This window comes from Melozone crissalis, unplaced genomic scaffold (assembly GCF_028551555.1).
Source record: "Melozone crissalis strain CALT ecotype California unplaced genomic scaffold, PUWL_Pcris_2 ptg000002l_1, whole genome shotgun sequence".
Taxonomy (NCBI): domain Eukaryota; kingdom Metazoa; phylum Chordata; class Aves; order Passeriformes; family Passerellidae; genus Melozone; species Melozone crissalis.
The window spans coordinates 17,917,947-17,942,910 of NW_026535780.1; the positions used below are offsets into that span (position 1 = coordinate 17,917,947).

Consider the following 24,964-nt stretch of genomic DNA (forward strand, 5'->3'; position numbering starts at 1 on the left):
GCTATGCCTTGCAGGTATGAATTGTAGTTGTCATGGTCATTTAAAACAGTGCTCTAGGTTGCTATGATGTCTCCTGAATGCGTCATCACATGTATCATTTCTTAAACTACATAATTCTACTTTTATATCCAAGCAGACAAACTGCTTGAGTTGACTTCACAATGTTCCCATAAGATATGAAGGTGACCAGTATGTGAGTACTGGCAATTTCGTGGCACTGGTCAAGCAAAGCACACGTAGTATGTCCTTCTCTCCTTAGAATCATTGTATGCTCAAATATGAGGCTGTGCATTTACCTGCAACATATCAGTTGTAAACCAGTACTTTTGAGACCTATTTAATATAATCTAATTTTAAACACTGACAAAGAGTATTAGAAACCATCATTTTGGAAAGTGATGGAAAAAGTGATACTGTGGTCAAACCTATTTTCTCTTCTTTAAGGTTTCAAAATGATAGTAAGAGAACCAAAATTGTATACCTTATTAACACAGATTACCTGCTGATACTAAGTATTCTTGGCTTCAACAAGGCAGATGAATTTATGCACAGCCATGTAAGATATAAATGTGTATGTAAACTGGGTGTTAAATACCAACACATCAGGATGGAAATATGAATTGGAAACCTTATTTTATAACTCATCACAGAACCCTTCAAGTGGTGAACCCATATGGACATTCACTGATTGGCAGAGTTATACTGTTCTGTTACCAGTATGTAAGTAACACAAAACCTCATTAAAACCCTTCAAACTCCATTGTCATATTGTTAAGGACTAAGTGGGTACTTTAGGAATTTATTTTATGCCAGCATTCTGTTACTAATCCCAGTTCCCAGAAACCCAGTTCCTGGAATAATAGATTAGTAAATGGGTTATCCAAGACACATGCATGACACAGAATGAACAGGATTATTCATGAGGATGGAGACAATATTCAGCATATATTTTACTGCAAGAATGAAAGGGAAAAAAAAGTCATGAAAGACTATGAATTAAGATATGCCGCTCCAAGAAGATTAAGGTTGTAGTTATAAAAAGGACATAATTCAATTTCATATGGTAGAAATTACTATTAACTAAACAGAAAACCTTGGTTGTGTAGTGGGTATACTAACAATAATCTGTGGACCATGGTGCTCTACAGAAGCCGAAGAAACTAAGCTATGTCACTGCAAAACTTCATGCCATCACAAGTGGCTGGCCTGTGTAATTATTATTGTTTATGAAGTATTATTGTGACAGCAAATGGCACTATGCTTCATACGCATCCAAGTACAGAAAACTGTCTTAGCATGTTAGTTTACATCAGCCTTCCTTCATTTATGTCTTCACTGCAAATAAAATTTATGTCATCTAACTCTTGGTAGACCAGAGCAATACTTAAAACCATCTCCACAAAGCCAACATATTTTATGGACACCACTCACAGAATGTCCTCTTTCAAAGACAGAATGGGCAGCTGCAATTCCAAATGTTAATTAACTGACCATAATCTTTAGATGATATCCTAAAACTCATGTATACTGGGAAAGAAGACCTGATAATAATTCATGTGTTTAACGATGTCTACATCCTTCCTTAAAATACATTTTGATTTTAGGAACAGATGCTTGCTGTGCTCACACACTGATGATCCTTCAAAATTTCATCTTCTGATTATTATTGGGCATTCCTACTTATATACATACATATATAGAATAATTCCATATCATAAAAAAATCTATACTGCCTAACATTAGAGGCTACCTTAGATCAAGCTTCAAATGGAGCCAGTTTGCAACAAGTGATGGCATGCTTTTGATGTTTACCAGATATTTTCAGCATCGATGGCACTGATGACAATGCCTTTCTCCATCAGCCTCTGACATCTCAGATGGCAAGCCACAAGAATGGGTTAGACAGGTTTGACTCACACATTACATATTTTTCATGAGACTAGCAGCAGACAATTCATTTAATGACATGCATATATCAGAGATTAATTTTATGAGCACATGGTTTGTTTACACCCGATTTTGTAACTGACATATGTTTAAATGGTCTTATCTCATGAGAACCACTCTGTTTGCCTGCAGTCTGTGAAGTGGCAGCTCAGGAAGTATGCCTAACATTACACTGCTGGAATATCACAAGTATATCATTGTATTGAATAACAGGTTATCTGTTCCTCAGCTTCCAGACAATATTATTTGATTTACAGCATAGCTGGACACCTAAGTGGCCAGTGGCATTTGTTTCCTCAGCTGATTGTAATAACTCATAGACTTGCAGTCATCTATTTATACTTCTGGAAACAGAGGTGTCCAGAGACAGTCTTGATAACAACAAAAGGCAAACCAGGAGCTACTGTTCTGTTATGGCTACTTCACATCTCCCACTGCTGTGGTGCATGGCTTCCTTCACCTCTGCAATAGGTGGTGAAACTTAGGCCATGTTGTAAGGAGAGATGGGAGCCAGGACAGAGCAGGCCCCTGCAGTCATATCCTTGCTCCTCCACCCAGTCATCTCATGTTTTGTCCAAAGTAGGCTGCTAATGGTATGGTAGCTTGCATTTCTACTTCCCTAAAAATACAGCGCCTGGAACATTCACTATTCAGTTTACTATGTGTGTGTTTTAAGATTTGTCTTAACAATGGTTCAAATGCAAAAAAAAAAAAAAAAAAAAAAAGAAAAGAATAGGAACGTAGTACTTCCATTGCTAATAGGCAGACCAACTTCCTAGACTACGCACTGTTTTCTAACCAACAAGCTAGAATTAGATTCTATGTAATTTGGTACCAAAAGCTACATTTAACTGACATTTAGATTGTAAAGTAAGACCCCCCCAAAAGAGTTGAAAATTCAAAAATTAAGCCTTACACTCCGTTCTTAACCCACAGTGCTAATGGCACAGGAGTGTTGATCAAGCAACTGGGGATGTGAAGTGTGCTTCTAAGAAAAAGTGTAAGTCTGTCCCTTATGTTTGGATCTATTAGCTTATGTTATTTTAATTCACAAAATTAGCCTTAAAAAATCTTTTTCTTTAATTATCCCCTCCCTTTTCCCACTTTGAAAGAAGAAAAAGAACAAAAGGTCATAGGAATATATAAAATATGTATTACATTTATTCTGGAGACTTGAAAGGGCTCCTTTGGAGCCATTTGAGTCTCTCCATCCCAGCCTATTCAGTAAATATACAGTTACATATTTTTAATTTTTTTGATAAAAATTAATTTTTTCTACAGTCAATAACCTTTTCATAGGTTTAGATATTGAAAGGCCAAAGGAAACACTACCATAATCTACTCTGGCCTTCTGCATCATACAGACCATAGTACTCTGAAGATACATGACCTTGTGTAGTCAGCTTGATAGACTGTAGCTGATTAACACAACAATATTCAGTTTTGTATTGTTCCAAAATACAGATCATGACAATAGCAATATGGAAATGTTTATTAAAAATGTCACGGCACATGAGCAGGAACCCAGATTGCAGACCTGAAAATATTTTTAATTTGATTTTTCTTAATTCTAATAGTTATAGGCCCTTGTAGAGAAATAACTATTAAAAAAAAATGTCTTAGAACTTTTACTAATTTGAGTTCAAAAGTAGACCAGGCAACATCACTAATTCACTCTGAAATTCTATAATTTGAAACTAGCCAATATGTATTTGGAAATTACAGTGAACACAAATGCTCCTACATCTTTTACTTAAAGCGAACCTTTATGACTGCATTGCAACCTACTGAAAACATGAGTATGTAACAGAAATGTTGACACAATCTTGTTTTGCATGACATAAACATGCCAATATAATTTTTTTTCTCCACTCTCTGTATATAGCATATATGTACTTTTAAGTAAAAGAAAATAGATTCAATGATCAACTTATCATGTATTCATGTAACTACCATGTACAATATACCAAGCACTAGAATTATCACACTTACCTTCCTGCATAATTACAGTTAAATTCTCCAAACACAAATATTTTTGTTACCTTATCAAAGAACAACAGTCAACATGCTCAGCACTTCATTACTGACAGGGAAATGGTTGCAGAAAAAGTTAAAGCTGCCATGAAAGATATTTCAAAACTGAAATGAAATTTTCAAGTGAAGAAAAAGACTGATGAGATGCTGTTCTGACTTTAAAAAAAAAAAAAAAAATTCTTCTACAGTAGAAGAAAAGCAAATACAGAATAAGTAGTTCTCTTATTATTTTCCTCCAGCTATCCAAGGGAAAAAAACTTGTAACAGCAACATCAATAATTTTGTTCTTTCTATAGCAGAACATAAATTATAGTAGTTTGTTGACAATAAAAATTTCTCAATGGATTAAAATGTGCATGTCTATGTATGTGTGTGTTTGTGTGCTTTTATACGTATACAAACACACATCTTAATACATATGACAAACAGCATAGAATTTCAAATTCACCAAATGAGCTGATCCGCAGCAAAAATCCTGTGCAACTAAATTGTCAATAAATCTATATTTTCAGCAACAGCTGACTTGGATTTACTAAATAATGCTATGGGCTGATACTGGTGTGCTTCTAACCTACAGTATGCAGTACTTCTACAAAACATCTCCAAAATGCCATCTGCATTGCATATTTGTTGTAAAACTATATCTTTTTCTAATCTTCGTTTTTGTTAACCATACATATGTATATCTGTTTATGCTCTAAGAAATAAGTTTGCAATGCTTTATAGCATGCCACATATGTTCATAAGTCCTCAAATCAATATAAAATCATGTAATTGAAAAAAAGCATACTATTTTTCATGCTATGCTCAATATAAATATAAATTCAAGGCAGTCAAGCTATCCATTACCAAAACAATAATAACCATAATATATATGCATATATACCTACACTCTCTAAAAAGTGATCCAGTTATGTGGATTAAGAAACCAGTAAGAAATTGGTTGAACGTAGTATAAAAGTCTCATTTAATGTAAAAGCCCATACTGGCCATTTCAAGTATTTTAATACTTTCCTATAACCTTTTCATTAATAACTAGATATTTGTAGAAATAATAATTTTATACTCAAAATTGTATTCAAGTTAAATAAAAATTAACTTCTGCTGTAATTCATTTTTAGAGTGTGCATGTATACATAGCAAAATATCTTTCTACAGACCTATCATAAATATTTTAGTCTATGTCATTTCTCTCCTACTAAAACACTTCAATTTTTTTTCTCAAATTTTGGATCATGTCTATCAGGCCTTTCAAGAAATAAAACTCATCTAAGTTCATTTGCAACACCAGATTCCCTTCAGTTTGTGCCAGTTTGCAAGTTAAAGGTCAAAGACATAGGACAGTACACTTTAAGGAAATTCAGACAGTGAAGCTGTTCACAGAAGACAATGTTTTACTTGGTAATGACAGTCAACAGGTCAATAATCAAGTTCAAGGCAAGCTGTTCATTGTTGCAAAAGCTACTCCCCTCGAAACCTGGCTTTCATAAAAAACCAGGTGACTGACTTTTGGGGTGCATCATTCTGACCATCTTTAATAAGTTCACAGCCCAGTGACTGTAAAGCCTATCACTGCAAGAAGCAGCTCCTAAAATCAATAAAGAGGTCTGTCAGTTGCTGACTTTTCTCTAGGAAAAAATTATTGATACAAACCTGCTCTGCAGGTCACATGAAAATGACAATACTGCTGTTAGCACAAATTACACAGAATGACAAAATGTTTTGGTGGTCCCTTGGCTCTGTCAGTTGATACCATGTTTGACTGAAGGCCAGAAATTTTAACCCTTTGAGAACTATGATGAACATGCAAAGGGGTAACACACCAGAGGATACTCATGCACTATCAGAGTCATCTCCTTAGCTTTCTTTTGAAACTGTAACTCTACCTCTGCAGAGGCAAATCGAATTGTCATGCAACACAGTCTCAAGAGAGAAATCCAAGATGCTTGAGATAAGAGGCTAAGCTATAAAATTGTTGACAGCTCAGAAAAATTCTTGGTAAGTGATAGAAATTATTAAAATACGTTTGGTTCCTTTAACAAGAAAGTAGCTGGTAAATATATTTTGTTTTCTATTCATGTTACAAATGCTTTTCTATCAATAATGCAAATAATTAAAAATGCGGTCACAAGAAATCTGTTTCAAAAAACTGATTTTCTTTTGAAACCTGTATTACCCAAACACAATTCTCTAATTTAATGATGACCGAGTTTAACATCCACCAGACTCTGAAAACTGGACGCAATAGTTCTCAAAGGGTTACACCACCAACATAGTACCAGTGTCAAGTCTCTCAATAGTCTGTCTGTTGTTTTAGTTCATTGAAATCCACTTCAGAGACACACTGCTTTTTACCATTCTTTGGAATGAGTGCTCCTGACAGACCTATAAAAGGCCTGGGGTAGTTGGCTTGGTACAACTTGGGAAAGATAATGTAGGAAAACCAACCAGAAATCAAACCAACCAATAAAAAGGTTCTGCTTGAATATAGTATTGAATATGAGTTTAAAACATTGAGGACATAGCCCAGAGCAGCTGTATAAAACACAAAATGAATGTATTAAGGCTGTTACTATATTGCAGATATTTTGGCCCCTTGTTTGTTGGAAAATGGCTGTCCGAACAGTCTGAAGTCCTGCGTGTCATCCAAGTCTCCCACCTGACAAAACTGGAAGTAGGAGTATAGGACTTTATCCGTAGCAGACAGAAAGCAATCCTCTTTGGAGACAAAGCTGTTTTGGGTCTTCTCACTTTTCTGAAAGTTCCATTGTTGGTTGTTGTGTTTCTCTAAAAAAATTTACTTTCAGCAAAAAATTCTTTGAAGGGGAACAGGCCTTAAGGAAAAAATGTAGAAACATCGGAGATATTTTTATTCCTCTTTGTTAGTTAATCCTGATAGTTTATAGGGCATTGAGCGTGCAGAGGGAAGGCCTAGAATTGAATGACAAAGAAAGACAAAGGACTGAAGAAACAGCAGATACCGTGTATCATGGAAGCTTCCCAGCTGAGCGAATCGCCACTCATGGCAGGACAGGCAACCCCCTGGGTTTGAAAGATCAGCTTTGCTTCCGACTGACAGATGCCGCTCCTAGCTAGGAAACTGCATAACAGCTCTTGTGTTGAATCTCAAGTTACCACAAACTCCTGGGAGGGAAAGAAAAAACCAAAACCCTACATCACACCCACTCTTGCATAGAGCGTTTGCAGTACAGTATGTGCCGGGGTGTTCCTTTCCTTTTGAACTGGAACACAGTGTAAACCAAGACAAGGAGGCACAAGGCCAGGATGCAGGGAATGACGATGGCTATGGCTTTCACAGTGCTGGCTGTGTTGTCCAGTTTGATGACAATGTCAACATCATCTTGAGGGCTGTGTCGGTCTTTATCTCGGTCTGTTGGTCCATCACAACCCATAAAATCCTTGAGGATGGATCTGGGATAGCCAGGTTCCACCCTGAGCATCTGGTTATTGAATTTCCAGTACTCTTTTCCTTTGTAGAAATATGTGAAGCCTGAGGAAGAAAATAGCAATTATTCATGGGCATATGAAATCATGTCATCAATATACCATTATGGAAATTACTGGTATCAATTTTTTTTGTAATTAAAAAAAATCAAAAGACACAAGGAATAGACTTCAGTTAGAACTCATTCAAATCTTTTTAAAAAAATTTGGTTTTTTACTGTCTCTAGAAATCTAATGTTGAGTTTGGGGATTTTGTTTTGTTTGTTTGTTTGTTCTTTCGTTGTTCTTCCATTCAGAAAATTGGGATTCTATTTTCTTTCATTGCTAAAAAAATAATCAAATCATTCCAGAGAGTACAATCTGGTCAAAAAGTCAAGGTTTGGGCAGTTTGTTCATTTACTGGAAAACCAGCTAGAGTTGGGATCTTCAGGGATAGGACTTTAAAGCATCACAACCTCTTTGAGATGGGAAGTCTCCTGAAACAAACTGCAATGCTCTGCTCTGCTATGCTATGCAGAAATGAGAACTGGCCCTCTTCAATCTCACACAGCCTATTGCTGTACTTCAGGAGACTGGATGAAATAACAGCATCTTTTACATTAGAAAAAGGTATAACCAGATTTAAGTTTTCTGTAAAGACCTGATATTTGTTCATTCAGGCACAATCCAGTGTTTATTATTACACATGCTTAAATGAAGAAAAAGCTTGACTCTTGCCAAAAATCTATATTACTTTATTATCCCAGCTGAAAAATGCCATTGATCTGGCAAGACACAAACCTTCAGGATGGGCAAAGTTTCACCTACTGTTTATGAACCAAATGGAAATAGATGGATTTTTTTCTTATCTTTGCTTTATATATCTCATATATTCCATGAAGTATTAAAAGCTACTAAGCCTAATTGGGCACTATTTGTAGTTAACAATGCTTCCTGAAAAGGCTGGTAACTGCCTGTCTGGAGACAACATTATTAACCACCTATTCAACCAACAGTTATTTTATTTCAATTTTAAAATTTAAAAAAAGAAATATTTGGTAGTCTATTTTGCAGCCCACACTGTAGGAAGTCTTCATCACCTACTTCCCCTTTTCAGAAAAATGTGAGTATTTCATCATTCTTCTACATTAGATAATTTGTAATTTTAATAGCCTGCCTAGCCAATGAAAAAGTATTTTCCTTTCCTTAATCCCTTGCATTTTTATTACCTGAAAATATGCTCATAGATTCATAGAAAGAGCTATTACAACTTGAAAAAAAAATACAAAAAGTACTAATCTATATCAAAGGAGTAGCTAGACCTTTTCAGAAAATGCCTTCCATTCTGATTGGAATAAAACCTAAAAGATGACTGCAATTCTTAAATATGATCAAGTTTTAAAATTTTAGCACGTATAAAGTTCCTTAAAGTAATCTGGAGTTTAAATTAGGAGCATTATCAAATGCAAAATTTCAGTATTTTGAACCACAGTTACCCTATCTTTTCATTCCATATAACAATATGCCTTTCAGAAAGTACTGCACATCCTAGCCATGGATAAATATTTCAAGTATGGAAATTTAATGTATTATCTCTATCAATAGTCTAACACATATATAGAGACCATATACAGATGTGACACCTCTAAATCTATATTCATATATATATATGCAGAATACATGTATATATACTCAGGGGTAGAGGTAAGTCAAAATACAAATTTTAGTTAGCAGTAATTGATATTATGCAGCAAAAGGCCAAATTAAAACTCTTAGAGCAGCAAAGGAATTGCCAGCTGCTAGAGATCCAATACCATTTTTTTTAAAATAGAGCCCATTTTTCACTGGGAAAGTCTGTTTAAACTTTTTAAAAAGTTCAAAAGTTTAAAATTTTCTGCCATTTTTGCTGAGGTAGGAACCAGGATAATAGTCAGTTACAGCTGAAAAGTGGAAGCTACCAGCAGAGAAGGACAATTCTAAGAGACTGAGTAGTTTTACTGCTTCTCCTGACAGAGCAAATGACTTCACACAACTGTAGAAAGTGATTTAATCTAATCTGCTAGATGTGTTAAACCTGCTTTGAGAGCTGTTCCTTACAATTTTCTAGATACTAGTCACTGAGCAGTGAGTGCAATGCCTGACACAAACAGCACTGAAGGGCGTAGCAGTCACTGCTACCTCAAACATACTTATGTAGTAAAGTACAAGGCAAAAAAGGCCAGTGGACTAATAAAGTAGACTACCTTTTCTCTTTCTTCTACCTAAAAATTGTCCCATCATCCCCTTCAGCATGTTAAATTTCCTGTGCTGCTCTCAAGGTAGAAAGAAAGATTTCTCCAATTTGGACAACTTTGTATGATCTCAGATTCCATGTAGCAAAAGAAAGGAAATTTCTTTTCCACCCCTTCCTAAGAGTTTCTACCTGAGTGTTCGAAAACAAGTCACAAAATGGGAAGTAGCAGGGCAAGTTTCAAAGGTGCTACCTGTACCTAGACCTTAACAAGCTTTTAGGATACTGAGCTGGGACACTGACTAGAGTAGGAAATTGGTTTTTGTCGTCCTTTCCAAAACTTAATGCACAGTTACCAAGAATGTTTGCCATCACTGAAGGAATCCCCTGCATGATCAGAGTTGTTGTAGGTGTTCATTTGCATAGTTTGCACAGCAAAAATGTAAAAGAAGAAAAAATATATACTTTAAAATGAAATTTATTCCCTGAAAGACATGCTCTCAGATGTTTCCTTGTGAAGGTTTATAATAAAAGCTTTTTATCAACTCTGCTGCTGTCCAGAGAAACAAAAGCAGTTTCAGGAAAAATGGAATCAATTTCTTTCCAACTGAGCTGTGATATTTCTTATTTGAATCTGCTTTTATTTCTTTCTCTCCTCATAGAAACAACAGCAAAGTTGTGAATTGTTTCTTAAGTCTTTATTTTCTTGATTTCAGGGAAAATATCTTAGTGGTCTTCTTGGAAAATTGATGGTGTCATTTTTCAGTCCCTTTTTCTGCCCTGGGGCCTTTAGGACTTCTGAGATGCTCAAGAATTCCCTCTTTCCTTTCACCTCCTCCACAATCTCATGTCATGTTTTACTAACCTTCTTATCCAAAGCGTCCAGCAGACTATCAAAACCAGTAAGGTTAGAAAGAGAAGAGCCTTTTATGTAATCAAAACTCTTTCATGCCTTAGGAATGGGTGCTCTGCCTCTGCAGTGCTTTCAAACTCACTGGTCTGAGTGTTAAAGTAAGATAATTTTTATTTTTAATGGGAGGCACATGTACCTCAGCCCAGTACAGAATATATATTTATATATATCAATATATATTTATATTCATATGTGTATAAATGTATATTTATGCACAGATATAGATAGATGGTAGATACACACACAGATATAGATATATACACGTATATATTTCTATAACATTTGTGACAATTTCCACATATATGGCTATTTAAAAACAGTTAATTATTGAGTGTGATGTATGCACAATATCATCTTGAATGACCTACTTTCCAGTTAAAAGCAACACAGAAAATCCAATCTAGCAAAAAAAGGCCAAAATACAGACAGAGTTTCTTCTTCTGGGTGCAACAGACACAAAGCAAGGAAGCAATTAAACATATTTTTGAAAAAAACCCCAAACATTTCCATGGCAAATTACTTAATCAAGTTAGAGGTTGAGATAGGAGACTAAGATGTTTTATAAAAGGAAAGAAAGATTTTTATTTTCTTATTAAAAGGCAATTATATTATGGCAATAGATATGTGTACTGTCTTACGAGGTAAACAGAATTAATTCAGAACCTACTAATAAATAAATCATATATGCCAGATAACAATTGTCCAACAATGATAGGATACAACAAATGCATATTTTTATTCCCATCAAAGGATCTAAACCCTCTGTGCAACTGAGGGCTCTGTTGGCAGCCAGCCACCATCCCCTGGGTAGCACTGAATTGTCCTGAGATGAAGCAGATTTTGGCTGCTCTCACTTGTTTTCTGGTGTATCCAGCTGAGGTTCCAGACTCTAGGTATGTGATGATGCATCTTGATAAATGTAATACATCATACTAAAATCCCTGTTATATGCTTTTCTACATCATGGACTTACGACATCTTTGATTTACATAAATTCATTGGCATATTTCTGCTTAGATAAAGATTTTTCTTCCCTTTGCTAGATTTGAGAATGAAAGCAATACCTTCTAAGCTGTTTAAAAAGCTAACACCTTAAAAATTCAATAGATATTTAATGTGTTTATGAAGCTTGTTTTAAGAGATACTATAATTCAGAAGAGAACAAAACCAAAATGAATTAAGACAAAAGAAAAAAGAATGGAAATTAGGGTATATAATACTAAATTTGAAAGTTTTTTCAGCCCTAGACTAAACAGTTAAAAGAGCAGTTAAACACTTAAAAGAGCATTTTCACTAAAGCCAGTTCCATAGCAGGAAATGCTCTGTTCAGATATCAAGAATTCCTGCAGCACTTAAGCTGAACAGTCAATCATCCCTCTATTTTACATACTACTATAAACACCTGCTCCATCTTACATAAAGGATGTAAATAAATCATTAAAACAAGAACATGTTTGCATACCATTTTCTTTGTGAACAAAGGCTCCCTGAGGAGATTCTGGGATACCTTTCCAAATTGTGATTGGTTTGGGATAACCAGGGTCCATGGATCTCATTTCTTCACTGTACCTCCAGTACCTGAAATATTTTTTAAAGGACAAAAACCCACATTTGTAAGATGGCAGATGAGTAACTTTATATTTCCCCCCTCTAACACTTGCTACATTCATTAACCACAAGTGGAAATACTGGATTTCTTCCCTTTGAACATTCATTACAAATAAATCTATTTGCTGTTTCATATAAATAGATAGAAGATAAAATATTTTTGCACTTCAACAACTAAACCAGCATGCATCTTACTTATAATCACTACAATTCTGATGCCTAGGGCTTTTTCACAGTGACACAGAGAGATGCAGCACATGCAAAAAACCAATGTACATTAATGCTTTTCATAATATTGTAATAATGCAAGTGACAGTAGATTCAAATTAAAATACTGCCAGCAATCTTAATTTACCTCTTCATATGTATGCATTACAGAAGCTTTTAATTTTATTTAGTTATCACTAAATAGATGCAGTGTATTATAAAATTCAACCTGTTTGTGTGCCTTTTTGCCAGCCAGCCTTTCTCAAACTTAAAAAGCTTCAGCGTGCAATTCTAGTAATTCTGAACATCTTACAAGTATTTACACTTGTGATTTATTTGAACTTTGGGATTATATTGATAATTTCTTTTTCCTTTTACTGCTGATCAAATTGCTTATCAAATTGCTATGCATACAAGTTGGTTCTAAGAGTACAGCATCTCTAATGTCCTCTGCGTATCCTAACATTTTGTTGGGTCATTTCATATTTTGATTTACTCCATCAATTTAGAGCATAGATTTATCACTATCATTGGTAATCTGGTTACTGCTAAAAACTTGATCCTGTTTCTCATTTGAATTTAGTTTTTAGAAATCCTTGTTACAGTCATCATATATTAAACAATTCTTATGTGGATGATATTTTTTCGATGTGGAGGTACTTAGGCACTCTAATTGATTCACATTTTCATCTTTTTAGAAAAGTGTGGTGGTCTAAACTCCTCAGTATTTCTCCCTGTAGGGCTTTAAACTTTCGATGAAATTAAAAGATGGCAGATTTCCAGTGGGTTAGGTGTTGGCAAGTTATATTAAAAAGACATTTGTATTTATTTTTTCTTTCTTATGCTTAAATTATTTTTATAGCCTCAATTCTTAATCTAGTCACATATACATTAGCTACCAGCCAAGAACACAATGCTCTTTATTTGGATACAAAACATCTTTGAAAGTTTACATGCAGAAACAACATGTAGAAGTAGTAAACAAATCTCTAACTTTAATACTGTTGAAACCAGTTCTTCCTCATCATTAAACTCTAAGTTTCTTTGTCTTTAGTTTGCATTTTTAAAGAAATATACCTTCTTTTTCTCTCCCTCTATTTCAGAACTCTATTTGTGGCCTCCATAATTTCTCTCCTTTTCCTTTTTCTCTTCCAATCCTTTCAACTTTTTGAGCTCCTTCTTTTAATAACCTCTGGTTTCCCACTAGCCCTAAATGACTTTCAAAGATGTCCTCTGTCATTAAAAGTCTTTGAGGACATACTCAGTGCACACTCTGAAATCACAGAACTTCTGCATTTTCACCATTGATGAGAATGATTAGGCATCCTACTAGGGAAGGACTGATCATGACCTCACCTCAACAATCTGTGCTGGAGTAGTGAACATGTCTACAGGGTAAGGAAAAGCCTGGTCCTGATTCTATTTGGCATGCCAAATGTTCACAAGCAAACTCCCTAATGAGGGTTTGAGCTCTACAGCCTATATAAACTTGTTGTTGTATCTCAAAGACTGATAAATAACAGAGGGAAAAAAAAAATCTAAGTCCACTTCATAGCTTTAGAAAAAGGGATGTTGAAAAATATTTGCTAAACTATGGTCTATATCTAAGCCTATTTACCTAATGCTATCCCAAGCCATTGAACGATTAAGCTTTATGAAGAAAAAAACATTGATTTAAACTCCAAAGTGCATGAAAAGTTGGACCAGACAGGGGCATAAACGAGGACATTTGTCAAGAAGTTCATCAAACCTATTATTTTCTAGTTCCAAATGACTCAGTTCTGGTAGGATAGGAATAACAGAGGGACTAATGTTTTCTGTAGTCAATTTTTTTCTCCTTTGTGTGTTTCATGCAATTATTTAGAAGAATTATCATGAGTGTTGAAACAGATAATGTCAAATTACAACAACGTTTCATACATGACCTGCTTTAGACATATGACTGTTTACTGGTTCAACTTTTAAATCTTCATACTGGTTTAGTTAATGGGATTTCCTTGTTTGTTTACTTTTTTGCTTGGTCAGTTTATCACTGTTTTTATTTTATAGCCAATATTTGATCTCATAAGCAATGCACATAGAGAAACTTACTGTTGTAAGGGTTTATTCCCACTGATGGTCAATATCCTGTAATGGCTCAATTATCTCTGCAAGGCTTATGTTCAATCTTCTTCTAACACACTCTATTGCATTTATATCCTGCTGAGTTTCATTGTGCTTGTTAGCTCAAAGTAGCAACTTTTCTGCCAGCTCCTGTTTTCTCTGCTAGTTCTTTTTGTCTTCTATTATTACCAATTGTGTTTTAGGAAAGTCCTGAATATAAGTAACTGCCTATGCATGGTACTATAAAAGGACATTGCTGAATAAAGCCTAAAGGAAGTAAAAGTCATAAAAAATTCCTACTGTACATTTTTTAATAATGTGTATGTGGAGGTGGAAAATTATTACCTGAAAAAGAATTTGAATTTTTAAAGAATTTTTAAAGAACCATAGGAAGCAAATTATTTAGGCATCTTCTACTCACTATGAAAATTGATTGCTTGAAATGATACCTATTTTTAAAACATTACAAAAATTTAACTTAGTTATCTACTTCACTCACCATTAGTGATGGAGAGCTATATTTTTTTAAATAATAAAAATAGCTTTAAGCATAAAATTTGTTGCAGCATTCTGTAGTGCGGTTTTTACAGTACTGCTAAAAATTTACAAACTGTACTGTCCTAAACATATTCTATGATGTGCATTAAATTAATTTCTTAAGTGATCCATGAATACTCTTAGTGTCTGAGAACACTAAGTACCACACAGTAACAAAAGCAGTCATGGTTTTAATAAGACTAATAGAAATATTACAGTTATTAATAAGGAATGATTTGTCTCTGAGCACACAAAATTTCCCCAGCAATACATCAATCAACAAAAACAGTACTATACTGAAAACCTGTAAAATCCATCGTTCAGACAACTTGCAGTGTTTCAAAAGTTAATGAATTCTCCTAACGTCTCTGTAAAGCAGGCAAACATTCCTTTCCTTTTTTTTTAATTTACAGGTAAATAAAGATACAGAAACTAAGTGACTAGTACAAGTATTTCAGGAATGGAAAAACCCTTGGATTTAATGGGTTTTTTCTGTGCTTTTCTTTTTGTTGGGAGGTTGTGATGATGATGATGATGATGATGATGAAGAAATTATTATTATTATTATTATTATTATTATTATTATTACTATTACTATTACTATTACTATTACTATTACTATTATTAATATTATTATTATATGTGTCCCTATATATTTATGAGATTTATTTAGAAGATTTATAAGATTTATTTAGAAGTAATTCCAAGAAAATGCTCAAATTCTTCTCTAGCTCCCAGGTTCAGCTCTGAGTTCCCTTTTTTACCTCATTATCAAATAGCAGCAAAGTCATTTTCACTGACCTTAAAAGCTTTGGACCATGCCTAGCCTGCTTATGTTTTGGGTTTAGAAATGTGAATAAAAAGAAAGATGTAAGAGTGTACATAAACAAATCACTTTGAATATTTAAGTTTAAATTTACCACAACTGTGACTTGCTTGTTGACTTCTAGAACAGAACTTTTCTACTGGATATACTTATACCCACTCCAAGATACTCATAAAAATATAATTTAGGTTATAAGACATGTGAAAACAGTACAGCCATCCATGCAGGAGGAGTAAATTTCATCTTTTTCAGAAACAGAGGAAAAGGTTAACATGTTTAGCTGGTGTCCATTGAATTGTTCCCTTGCAGAAATCCTGTACCAACCTATCTCCTTTGAAGAAGTAGGTTTTTCCAACATCTTCCCACCAAATTGCTGAATCAATGCCATGGGAAGGAATTCCACTTCCAAGTGTTATCAAATCATGAGGATAACCTGGCTGGAGAGTAGTGTCCTTGAAAACCCAGAACTTGTTACCTGTACAAAAGCATACATGCACACACATATGTGTCTGTTAGTCATCAGTACTGTCAGTAGAAATATTAATGCACTCTTAAGAAATAAGAAAGACTCCCAAGGGTCTATAGTAGCAATTTTTCCAAATACAATGAAATTAAAAATGTTCCATCGTTGCAGACAATGCAAAATTAAATATGCCTTATGGATACTTGCATTTATAAAGCAGCTTTCTTCAAATAAGTCTACAGAATATTTTATTACCAACTATGCAGTGATCAAAAGTAGAGTGAAAATTAAATCACCTTAAGAGACTCTGGTTGATAATGTAATACATTTACAGAAAAACTATGCAGCAGTTTTACGTTTCATGAGGAAAGAGAGAATTTTATAAGAAAAGCAAGGTAAGAAACACAAAAAAAATTAGAAATGACAATTTTCATAGAGACTTTTATTACTCTGCATTTCTCCCCAAGAATTTAAATTACTTATGAAGGATGTTTAAATAGCCATAGAATTTAATATTAAAACATCTTTTCTTTTAGGGCAGCCGAAAGACAGCAGACTGAGAGTCTGGATCCCAGAGGTGAATACCTTTTGTTACTGAAGGTAATGGTGGGTTGCCAATGGCAGTAAGACTTAAGCTTTGTCTGTAGGTGGCAAATAATTCAAAATCCCCCAGCTGACTTATGAAGTGCTGAAAATACAATGTAGTGGTACAACTCCAGTTGCTGTTAGCACAGTGTCTACGCAAACCTCAGATTACCCAGGTTACTCAGGTCACTGTCTTAAATATGAATGACAGCCTAAGGCTTCCTGGGCTGCAGTGCTGAGAGGATGAAACCCCTACTGCTAGAGGGGTAACTGCAGCCACTAGACAAATATTTTGTGTACATAGGGATCCACGCCTACAGAAGTAGCAGCTGCAGCAGTGTTTTATAGTCGAGATGCCCCCTGTTTGTGGGAGAGGATGCTTCCTGTGGTCTCTCTTCCAGCTGGATGGCTTACCTTCACAGCCCACAGCTCCACTTTCCAAGCTTGAGTCCTTCCTCTAGCTTCATGGACAAGTTCTTCTTCACTGAATACTTCCATGATTATCTCACCTGCTTCACCATCTCATATTAAGCTTATAGCCCAATATTCCCTCGATAATTTTGTTGTCCTCCTAGGGGACTTCTCAACATACTGTGCCACCTGTCCTATTCTTGCAAATATCTTCTTTTTGCATTTCTTCTTTCTTCTAATTCTTCTTCAAAACTCACTTCTCACCTTTGTCTTTTCAGCAGACTTCTCTTTCAAACACAGCTTTGGCTAAAAGAAGGGAATAAAGATCCCCATATGCTCCCTAGAGATAGGAAAGGGGGAGCATAATTTGGATTTATGTACTTATCTGATAAGATTGCTTGGATGCCTGTTTTCTCTTTGTGTTCTGTCCCCTAGACCACAAGGACACTCTTCTCAGGCTAGACTATGAGCTCCATTGTGAAAAAACCATGTGTTTGTTCTCTCTTCAAAGCATTACCATCATCATTTTTTTCCAAAAAGCATTGCTAGTTTTAGTAATAATGACTGAAGGAGAAGGTACTCTTTGACATCACATGGACACTTGGAGCTAAATCACCAAAAAAAATCTAGACAACATTCATGAACATATATATTGAATTGGCCTTATTGGATTCTTCACTTTGGTCTATCCACTGCTATGCATGACAATGATATTTGAAATATAAGGGGAAAAGTTTGAAAATAATTTTTGCTCAAACACATTTGGAAGGAGGATGTAAGAGATAAAATCATGGCTGTTCACATTAGTTTTTGTACTTGCCTTTAAGGCTAGACAGGTTGTTATACAGATTTAGGAGGTTAAGGTACTGTGCTGTATAAATATTTTATAAGGAAATGTAATATTACCCCAAAGACCTAGGATCAGGTGTATGCCAGAATCATCAAGGGGGAAGATCCAGAGAGCTGTTTTGCAGTTGGTTTTATATTTTAGCTATCCCTCTGTGGTATTAAACATTTGTTTAAAGGAAAGGTTTTTTTGATCTCCCTGTTTGTACTGTGGTGATTTAAAGCATGTTTTCATTTCATCAGAGTTTTAATTAGGAGAGGGGGTATAGTTTCCATCCCTCCCATGCTGGGTTTCCAGGGTTAATTTTTTATCAGCTTCTCTACAGCTGCTTGTCACCCACTTTCAAGCACAGACACTACAGTTTGTTCAACAGATCCATTTTCCCTCCCCTGCCAGTTGAAGGAAAGAAGACTCAAAGAATGAGCATGCACAGAGTCATTTGAAGTACTGAAAATGAAAGAGACACAGAGATCTATGAAGAGCAGTCAGGGGAAGATGAGTTCTCTGTTGACCGGGGATTAAGGTCATTGCTAACCTGAGATTTACCTTTACTGAGATGCCTTATAAAAATTCACTTATAGGGTTTGACAATGACAGAGGTGAGCATCTTCAATCATTCTCTGTCCCTCCTCCCATGTGATTTATTTTTTGCCAATTCATATGACTGGATACAGAAAGCTTCAGATGTTAATGGCAGTTTCAAATGCAATGATAAGAGAAGTCATGTGTTTTGAACCTTCCTAGTTGGTACTTGTGGTGTGAACAACAGATGGCATCCAGTGAGTGATCCTGGGCCAGCTCATTTCTGTTTCAGAAGATCATTCAAAATGACAGCTGTTGCACAGCATTGAGAGGCATATGCTGTGATGCATGTAATGCCAATACTTTTCTCTGTGCCTCACAAGGAATAAAGTCAAAGCAATTGTTATGAATAGATCGTTATCAGCCATACCCAAGGAGGCAAAGTTAACTATCAACAAGATCAGGTCATACCAAAATAAACAATGGTTATGCACAAACCATTGTAAATAACAACACCATTGAGCCATGCATTTTTTTGCATATTCAGAGATACTGAAGCAAAAGGAAAGTGTAGATGTGGGAACAGGCATAAGAAAATGAGTTCTTCACACAATTTCTTACTAAGAAACAAATTCTTTCCTAGAAAAGAGAGAAAAGGTAAATTTATCTGTATTCTGCAGAGACAGGGAAGCATTGAGATCTCTAACATATGTAAGCAAAGCCGATTGATGCTAACTAGCAGGAATTTTATTTAACATTTGCTTTAGAAGACATGTTTAGTCTGCTATAACTGTGCTGATTGTTAACGAGAAGTACTGTATACAAGAAATCCAAATGTTCCATCTGGCTGACAGCTTTCACTTCAGTTTTTTGTTTGGTTGGTTTTTTTTAGGAGGTTTTAGGAGGTCTTGTTTTGGATCTTTCTTTTTCTGTCTCTCACCTGGAGGAAAGTGGGTGTCTATTTATCAGAGAATTGATCTGATCAACAGAATTTGATCAGAACCCAATGTTAGGAGAAGTTAAAGCTGAAAACCAGTGCAAAAGATGCCCAACTGTGATGCGAATGAGATAATTTTATTTCTAACATATTTATAAAACTTTAAATGTAGTACAAACTAATGCTACAGTCAGTATGCTTTCATGTAGCTCATATTCCACTTCCACTAACAGTCAATAAAACTTCATTAATTCTGATCATAATGGAAAGAAATATAACAAAATTAGTAAAATTTTTATTCTTCCTATAGATAACTAATGCTTCTTTGGAGTCAAAACCTGTGCCCTTGGCAGAAACCATCACTGTGCTTATTTTGCAAAGTTTTTTTTTTAAGGTCTCATTGGTAGGTTTGTTATTTTCACAGAGAATAAAGCACCACATTCTTCATGAAGTCTGAAATTTCAGAATGTTTAATCTTTCTGCTTTTATTCCCTCTTGTAAGGTCTAATACAATAAGAAGCAGATTGGCAAGGTCAGAAGCTGAGAGTGAAGCAAGTTATAAAAAAGCTAAAATGTCTCACTTCTTGAAATAATGCTTTGTTAAATATCATCACTGTAGGGAAACAGCTGAGAAGGATGAACCATGGAATTATTTGAAGTCTCTCAAAATCCATCTTTGACATTCTAAAAAAAGTACTGGAAATAAAGGGCATTTTTACTGCTATACCTCACTTAAAATTACAATATTCTAGATATTCTTTAGACTGTTTAACTTCCTACTGACTACTGCCAAACAATATCCAGTTTTTAGCAACTAGTTCTTCCTTTATAGAATCTAAATTCTGAATAATTGTGCTTCTGGGTTTTTTTCCCACATTGTTTGCAATTATGGTATATGTGTAGTGCAAGAAGTGTGTGGCATATCATGACTGTGTTAGAGTGGTGAGATGAATTTCCAAATTTTTAAAAAATTACATGTAATTTAAATCAGTTAAAAAATTAACATCTAATCCCAAATGTTGGTTTATTCCAGCCACCATTCCTCTTAATTTTGGTCTTTCAAGCCTGTATGTAGTCTTTTTTCTAGAATCCTAAAATTACTATTCATGGTTCCTTTTTCCCCATTCTCTATTTCCCACATCAAGTTTCTGTAATTTCTCTGTTCCATGATCTGACACTATAGTGAATCTATTTTTCAATATAAAACTGTCAGGCCATGGGGTAAGTGCAGTAGAATGTTATGATGGAGGCACTGGTAGTATGAGTTTTACAGCAGCCTTTCTATTGCTACATTTGGTTTACCATAACATTCAACAGCACAGATGGCTTGACAATTTCATTTTTAGCACTATATAAATTCCCAAAGGTACACAGAATGAATTTAACTATTCATGTTTTCTCATTAAAAGAAAAAAAAAGGTATCTTTTTGATGCCATCTTATTATCATTCAGCATGGACACTGGTAATGAATAATAACAAGAATTCGAACATCTGTTTTTTATAAGCAGCTATCCACCAGATTGCTCTGTACTTTACGAGTATGATCTGGTCTACTGAGGGCTGATGAGTCCATCTGGCAGGGAACAGGAAGAGCATCTTGGTCATAGGCTTGCCAAGCTGGTAAAGAGAGATTTTAAATAAAGTTACTGGTGGAGGGAGAACCTCAATCCATCCCACTCCTACCAGTTTGATGTCAGTGCCAGCAAGAGATATCCAGAGCCTGGAGAGAGATCACAGGTCAGCAGGAGAGCACCTGAAACAGCACAAAGGAATTCCAGCCACTCCAGTCAGTAAGCTGGTTTCATTGGGTGCTGCAAATTAAATGTCTCTATGGAAATGCACGTATTATCCAGAATAACAACAGGAGTTAGGGATGTGCTTGGAAATTTGGGCACACCTGCAGGGCTGTGATCTTACTGGCATCACAGAGACATAGTGGGATGGCTTCTATGAATGGGATGTTAGAATGGAAGGCTACTGGCTCTTTACAAAGGATGGGCAGGGAAGCAGGCATGGGGGTTTTGCTGTCTGTGCCAGTGACCTGCTGGCATGCATGGAGCTCTGCTGGGATGGATGAGGAACTTGCCACAGAGTCAGCTAAGCTGTAAAAGACTTTGGAGATCATCAAGTTCAACCTATGACCTAACACTACCTTATCAACTAAACCATGGCCTCATCCAGTCTTAAACACCTCCAGGGACAGTGACTACACCACCTCCCTGGGCAGCCCATTCCAGTGCCCATCCACTCCATCTGAGAGCATTTTTTTTGCTAGTGTCTAGCCTGTGTATTTGGAGTATACTCTGGGTCAGCACTAAAGAGAGGGCAGGAATAGGTGACACTATAATGTGGGTCAGAGGAGAGCAGAGTGACATTAAGCCAGTACAAGTTTTCTGCTGGAATTTAATCCATCTTTTCTATTTTATTCTCTGAATAACAGATGTAGACATTGGCTTAGGTATGTTCTTTGTTACCATATCTATATGCTAGACTTCAGATTTAAAGGTCCTTCTAGAACTTACTTGTTTGGACCAATTTTAGACTGGTAAAGCACACTACCTGGATAAGACATTCTACTTGCTCATCATCTTAGCAACAACCAGCTTGTCTATTTCTAGCACCTTTGGAAGGAAGACATGTAACCTTTTCCTAGGAAATTTTGTGACGGAATAGAAGAAATGAGACAATGATAATTTACCTACAGTCTATTTATATATGTTTCTGTAATCATGTTCCACAAGGCAGTTGAGATCCTTGGAACAGGAATTTTCAAGGATACCCACACAGAAGACAGCTGAATTTTTTGATTCTGTAGCAGTGGAAAAACATGAATTACACTGACAGAAAACAACAACAGTTAGATATTAAGAGTCATGAAGTCATGGCAGAGAAGCAAAAATATTTTTTTAAATTGCACAAGGAAATACAAAGACTTTTGTCTTTGGCAAATAAGGGAATAATACAAATGTCATTGGAAAAATAACAGAAGGAACTTTGAATAAGTCATATGGAAAAAAAAAAAAAAACCTACAGCAGAATATCCAAATATCATATGATATCAGCTAGAAGGCACAAAACTAACTGGTCTGAAATCAGATAGCGTAAGGTGGGGATGATGTGAAAGGAAAACACAATTCTGACTTCTAAGAACACAATCCTGCTGTTCCTGTTTGCTTTAATTAATCTTGATTTAATTTCCCAGAGAAAAAATAGAGAAGTTTCCTCCTCCTTCTGTTGTTTGAGAAGTTCCCTCCTCCTTCCCTCCTAGCCCATAAACTACAGGATCAGCTTATTCCTCTAAGATCTCTCAGGAGCCAGTCAGCAGTGGGTGAAGAGTTAAGTAATGATGAAACATATTTCAAGGTCATTGAGAAGGAAAAGAAGCAGCTATAACAATAAGCTTGATAGTTTCTGTCTGGAGCTCAGATAACGAATCCCAGCATTATCAAGGCAGAAGTCTGGAATGCCAGGATAGCTACTTTCCTCTGTGTAGAAGTGGTGCAAAGGAATAGCTACAGAATAATATTTTTATCCTTCCACGTCCTACAGACCTAAAAATCAAGCAGTGGGATGGAAATTTAGAGGTACCTTGATCATGATTCCCAACCATATAAACTTTCCAGAGTTGAATGACTTGAAGTTTATTTTATGGCAACAGAAGTAAAGCATTTGCTGTATCGAAAGAGAAACTGCACTACATGTAATATCATTTTCCTTATTATTCACACAAAAATACAATTTCACTTTTAGTAAAACATAAACTTCATTTTACAGTTATGAAGTGGTTCTGCATGTCATTAAATATATTTTATTTAACATTCCGAAGATTGTTTCTGTAGTGAATGCAATATTCTTACTCCCAGTTAATGACTCCACTTCTAAAAATGAATTAATTTTTTTTAATATAACAACTTTAAAAATCTACCTTTTTTTGTAATGAGTTAAAAAAATTAATCACTCACAACACTAAAAAGCTGAATAATTTTTCACATATTTCTTATCTATTCAGTTTTCTATTCTGTCACATGATTATTTTCTAAAACTTACTTTATGTAATTTGAAGATTTTGTCACTAAGTATGCATTGTTAAACATATAAGATAACTTTATCATTAAATCTAAATAAGGTACATGTTCAAGAACTTTAATTTTGAAGAAGAGCTGATGTCTGGAGTGAAATTTGAAAAGAATTGTTCACAACAATTTGATCTAAATCGCCTATTTTCTGAAGTTTATACTCCTTTAAAAACACTAAATACACATCTGTGAAAAAGATTATTTTTCCCCACATGAAACTCCTAACATCACAGGTCTTAGATGAAACAAATAAAATGCAGTACAGTGAGGTATATATAGCAGAATGATTAAAATTATTCATTTTAATATATAAGAAATTCATATGTTAAAAGGAAGAGCAAAGAGAACTACACAAAAATTAATAATGGAAATCTGTTCATTGTGTCTTCCTAAAACACATTTTAAAAATTATTTCATAACAGATCACTTCATTTCTATGTCTTATATTTATACTTTCAAATTTTGATTGAATATGTAAGAAAAATGGACCCAATATTTTGATATCATAAATTAATGTAATTAATTATGTAATTATGTAATCATAAATTAAAATGTAATTGCCAAACAAGAAAATGTTAACTTATATACTCATCATTTAGCTACCAATTTGCAATAAGATTTACAAATCATTAGTAAAAATAAACAAGATGTGTTTCAAGAAATCATCACACTCAAAAGTGTTACACAAAATCTTACTTTTGTTCTTTCTTACCTTTAAAGAAGACAAAGTTCCCCTCACTGTTTTCATAAACTGCATCAATGCTGGGAGGCAGTCCCCTCCAGAAGTAGGTAATCTGCATGGGGTATCCATCCATCACCCTGTTGTTCCTGACTCGCCAAAACCACTGATCCTGGAAACCAAACATAAACTTCTTACTACATTTATATGTGTTCAGCTGCTGTCTTGAAAACACTGAATAGCCTATCAGAGCATTTTTAGAGCAGACCTTTTGCTGAGTGGATAAGCACATTGTGTTTGCATTTGTCTCACATTATAAATGTTTCAGAACTGGTTTTTGCTGAGGTGGGGATAAGCCACACACGTGAACCAGGTGTTGGGAGCAGACACCCCTAGGCAGAACGTACAGCATGTTGTATGAGATGATGTGACTCTATCAACTTCATTCTTATAAGGGGCTCAATTTAAAATTTTTGGTCTGACTGTAAGTGAGACTGTAAGCTGAACCATATGCTTATGTGAATGCCCAAAATGGGACTACAGACTTTGAAGACTAATTAATTTTGCAGGTCATTTTTTTGCAGTGGCTGCTAA

At 35.1% G+C, this 24,964-nt stretch overlaps 1 protein-coding gene across 1 annotated transcript in view; it reads right to left on the reverse strand.

Annotated features, from left to right (window-relative positions):
- Positions 1 to 1,557: 1,557 nt before the first annotated feature.
- Positions 1,558 to 24,964, reverse strand: part of MMP16 (matrix metallopeptidase 16) — a 169,403-nt gene continuing 145,996 nt past the window's right edge. The window contains exons 7-10 of the mRNA XM_054295490.1: positions 24,404 to 24,542; positions 16,174 to 16,324; positions 12,031 to 12,146; positions 1,558 to 7,492 (exon numbers count right to left, since the gene is read on the reverse strand). Coding sequence (XP_054151465.1) covers positions 7,158 to 7,492; positions 12,031 to 12,146; positions 16,174 to 16,324; positions 24,404 to 24,542 — 741 coding nt within the window. The 3' untranslated portion in view covers positions 1,558 to 7,157. The remainder of the gene's footprint in view (positions 7,493 to 12,030; positions 12,147 to 16,173; positions 16,325 to 24,403; positions 24,543 to 24,964) is intronic.